This window comes from Diachasma alloeum, unplaced genomic scaffold (assembly GCF_001412515.2).
Source record: "Diachasma alloeum isolate Michigan unplaced genomic scaffold, Dall2.0 Dall_scaffold_00493, whole genome shotgun sequence".
Taxonomy (NCBI): Eukaryota; Metazoa; Arthropoda; class Insecta; order Hymenoptera; family Braconidae; genus Diachasma; species Diachasma alloeum.
The window spans coordinates 856-4,170 of record NW_021680626.1 but is presented as its reverse complement, the minus strand read 5'-3'; the positions used below and the strand labels follow the sequence as shown (position 1 = coordinate 4,170).

General features: G+C 55.2%; 1 protein-coding gene across 1 annotated transcript; it reads right to left on the bottom strand.

Moving 5' to 3' along the window:
* Window positions 1-2,630: 2,630 nt before the first annotated feature.
* LOC107042540 lies at window positions 2,631-3,107 on the bottom strand. Its single transcript, XM_015263605.1, has one exon. It carries the CDS (start codon window positions 3,105-3,107, stop codon window positions 2,631-2,633), a length of 477 nt encoding a protein of 158 aa, XP_015119091.1.
* Window positions 3,108-3,315: the final 208 nt, after the last annotated feature.

The window sequence follows — 3,315 nt, the reverse complement described above, 5'->3', positions numbered from 1 at the left end:
TCATACATGATATTCCACAGGAGTGGGCCAAGTACTGAGCCCTGAGGAACACCGCCAGTCACTTTGTACTCCTTGGGGCCATCGTCCGTGTCGTGCTTCAGGACCCTATCGGTGAAGTAGTTTCCCACCNCCGCCAGTCACTTTGTACTCCTTGGGGCCATCGTCCGTGTCGTACTTCAGGACCCTATCGGTGAAGTAGCTTCCCACCATTCTCCGCAGGTACCCCGGCACCTCCATTTTTGTGAGAGCCTCCATGATACAGTCCCATCTGGCGGAGTTGAAGGCATTTTTGATGTCTAACGTTACTACCAGACAGTACTGCTTCGTACCATGTTTCCACCTTTCGCCGGATATTGCGTCCCGTGCGATGGAGACGACTCGGTCGATGGCATCCAGGGTGGAACGACTCCTGCGGAAACCGTACTGATTGTCAGCCAGTTGCGGCTCGACCACTTCCTTGATCCTCTGATGGATTATGCGCTCCAAGATCTTTCCAGCGGTGTCCAGCATGCAGAGTGGACGATAGGACGAAGGTTCGTCCGGTGGCTTCTTTCCCTTGGGGAGGAGCACTAATCTCTGCTGCTTCCACTTCACAGGGAAAACTCCCTCCTGAACACACGCATTGTATACACTCAAGAAGATTCCTGGTGCTGCGTTGATGGCTACTTCCAGGGCAACGTTGGGGATTCCATTCAGTCCTGGAGCTTTGGTGTTTCCGAACCGGCCGCAGGTTTCCAGCAAATGCTCAGACGTTACTGATGGGATCGTCTCTATCTCGTACTCCCCAGTAGAGAAGTCGAGAGCCCGTTGTTGTGGGAACAACACCGAGACAATCTTCCTCAGGAGCACGGGACACGTAGGTGTCGGCATCGGCTGGTTTTTCAACCGCTTCATAACGACACCATACGGTCTCCCCCACGGATCCCCCTCGACTTCGTCAAGGAGCTCCTTCCACGACTGGCTCTTACTCGCTTTGATCGCTTTGTTGAGTGTCCGGCGTGCCTCCTTGTAGTTGGCCTCCAGTTCTTCGGAGTTCGGTTTCGTTCGACCCCGTTGTGCCTGCCTCCTCGCCCGAATGCATTCCTTGCGAAGGGCAGCAATGTCATCGTTCCACCAGTAGACCGATGGGAGCNAGTCGAGAGCCCGTTGTTGTGGGAACAACACCGAGACAATCTTCCTCAGGAGCACGGGACACGTAGGTGTCGGCATCGGCTGGTTTTTCAACCGCTTCATAACGACACCATACGGTCTCCCCCACGGATCCCCCTCGACTTCGTCAAGGAGCTCCTTCCACGACTGGCTCTTACTCGCTTTGATCGCTTTGTTGAGTGTCCGGCGTGCCTCCTTGTAGTTGGCCTCCAGTTCTTCGGAGTTCGGCTTCTTTCGACCCCGTTGTGCCTGCCTCCTCGCCCGAATGCATTCCTTGCGAAGGGCAGCAATGTCATCGTTCCACCAGTAGACCGATGGGAGCCTGTTCGCACTGCGTTTTCGAGGCATGGCAGCATCGCAGGCTTCAGTGGCTCTGTNTTACTCGCTTTGATCGCTTTGTTGAGTGTCCGGCGTGCCTCCTTGTAGTTGGCCTCCAGTTCTTCGGAGTTCGGCTTCTTTCGACCCCGTTGTGCCTGCCTCCTCGCCCGAATGCATTCCTTGCGAAGGGCAGCAATGTCATCGTTCCACCAGTAGACCGATGGGAGCCTGTTCGCACTGCGTTTTCGAGGCATGGTAGCATCGCAGGCTTCAGTGGCTCTCTTCATGACTTCTTGTGCCTTCTCCGTAGCATTGCTGCCGCAGACCGGGCGGTTGTTGAATATCTCTCGAAAGGTGCCGGGATCGAAGGCGTTCGTTTTCCAACCTACGGCGTTGGTCATCCGGGTGCTGGTCCAATCTTCCATTGGGTAGATACCTCCCAGAAGATAGCATGATTGTCGCTAGCGGTGTAGATGTCCATCACCTCCCAAGAGCAGCTTCCCCTGACGAGGCTGCTGCTCACGAAGGTGAGGTCCACGATTGAACTCGCCTCTCCTCTTTCGAACGTTGGTTTCTCGCCACTGTTTAGAAGGACCACGTCCAGTGAGGACATGGCCTCTAGGAGCGTTTGTCCCCTCTTGTTCGTCTCCTTACTGCCCCAGTCAACTGCCCAGGCGTTGAAGTCCTCCGCGATTTCCACGGGGAAGTGCTGCTTCGCGTCCTCGGCCAGTCGGTCCAGGAGGTCTGTAAACTCATCGATAGATAGGCTAGGTGGAGCATAGCAGCCGTAGAAATAAATTCCATCCAGCTGAGCTCTCACAAAGCCGCTTTCCGTCGTGTTGGCAATGCTCTGGAAGGGGTACTTCCCGCAGGACCAGATAACGGTCTTAGCGGTGGTATCCGTCTCCCATGGTTGAGCATTGAGATGTCCGTACGGCTCCGAGATTATGACGAGGTCGGGCTTTAGCTCCCGCACCGACTGCGTGAGCAAGTCGTGTGCGGCCTCACAATGATTGAGGTTGAGCTGCAGTATTTTCATTGTCGTTTCTTCGTTACGCCCTAGACTGCCGCTTTGTACACTGGGCATCGCTGCTGCTACCAGCGATATTGGTACAGTTATCCGTGCGGCTCTTCGCGACACAGAGGGCGCATTTGGCTTCTTTCTAACATTTGGCGACCAGGTGGCCACCCTCCCTACATTTGATGCAGAGTTTAGAGCGGTCAACCTCGCCCTTGCAGTGATTGGCGAGATGTCCGAAGTCCCTGCACTTATAGCACTTCAGGGGTCTCTCCACTCCTCTGATCCGGCAATTAACCCAGCCAATCTTGATTTTGCCATGCTCTCCGGCAATCTTCTTCACCGTTGCCATAGGCAATTTCACCCAGGCCATCTGAGTGCCTCCGTGAGCCTTCCGCAACGATTTGACTGCGTTCGTTGGGACTCTGGAGTTCTCTCCGGCGGCCACCACCAGTGCTGCGAGTACCTCTTCTTTCGTCGTGGTCTCGTCGAGATCCTTTATATCCAGCTCTTCCTCCGGTGTTTTGTTATTAACTTTCGCCTCCTCGCCGAGGAGTTTGGTTATGGCCTCCTGCAGGCCTGGAACCTTGTCGGCGTTTGTCTTCGAGAGGACAATCAACATGTCCCCTGTGGCCGTCTTCCGGAACTTGTNCGAGGAGTTTGGTTATGGCCTCCTGCAGGACTGGGACCTTGTCGGCGTTGGTCTTCGTGAGGACAATCAACATGTCCCCTGTGGCCGTCTTCCGGATCTTGTCCACACACTGTTGGGACGCTCCAGCCGATGCGTCCTGTTTCATCCGTTTAAGGATGTCGGCGTATGCCGCCTTGTC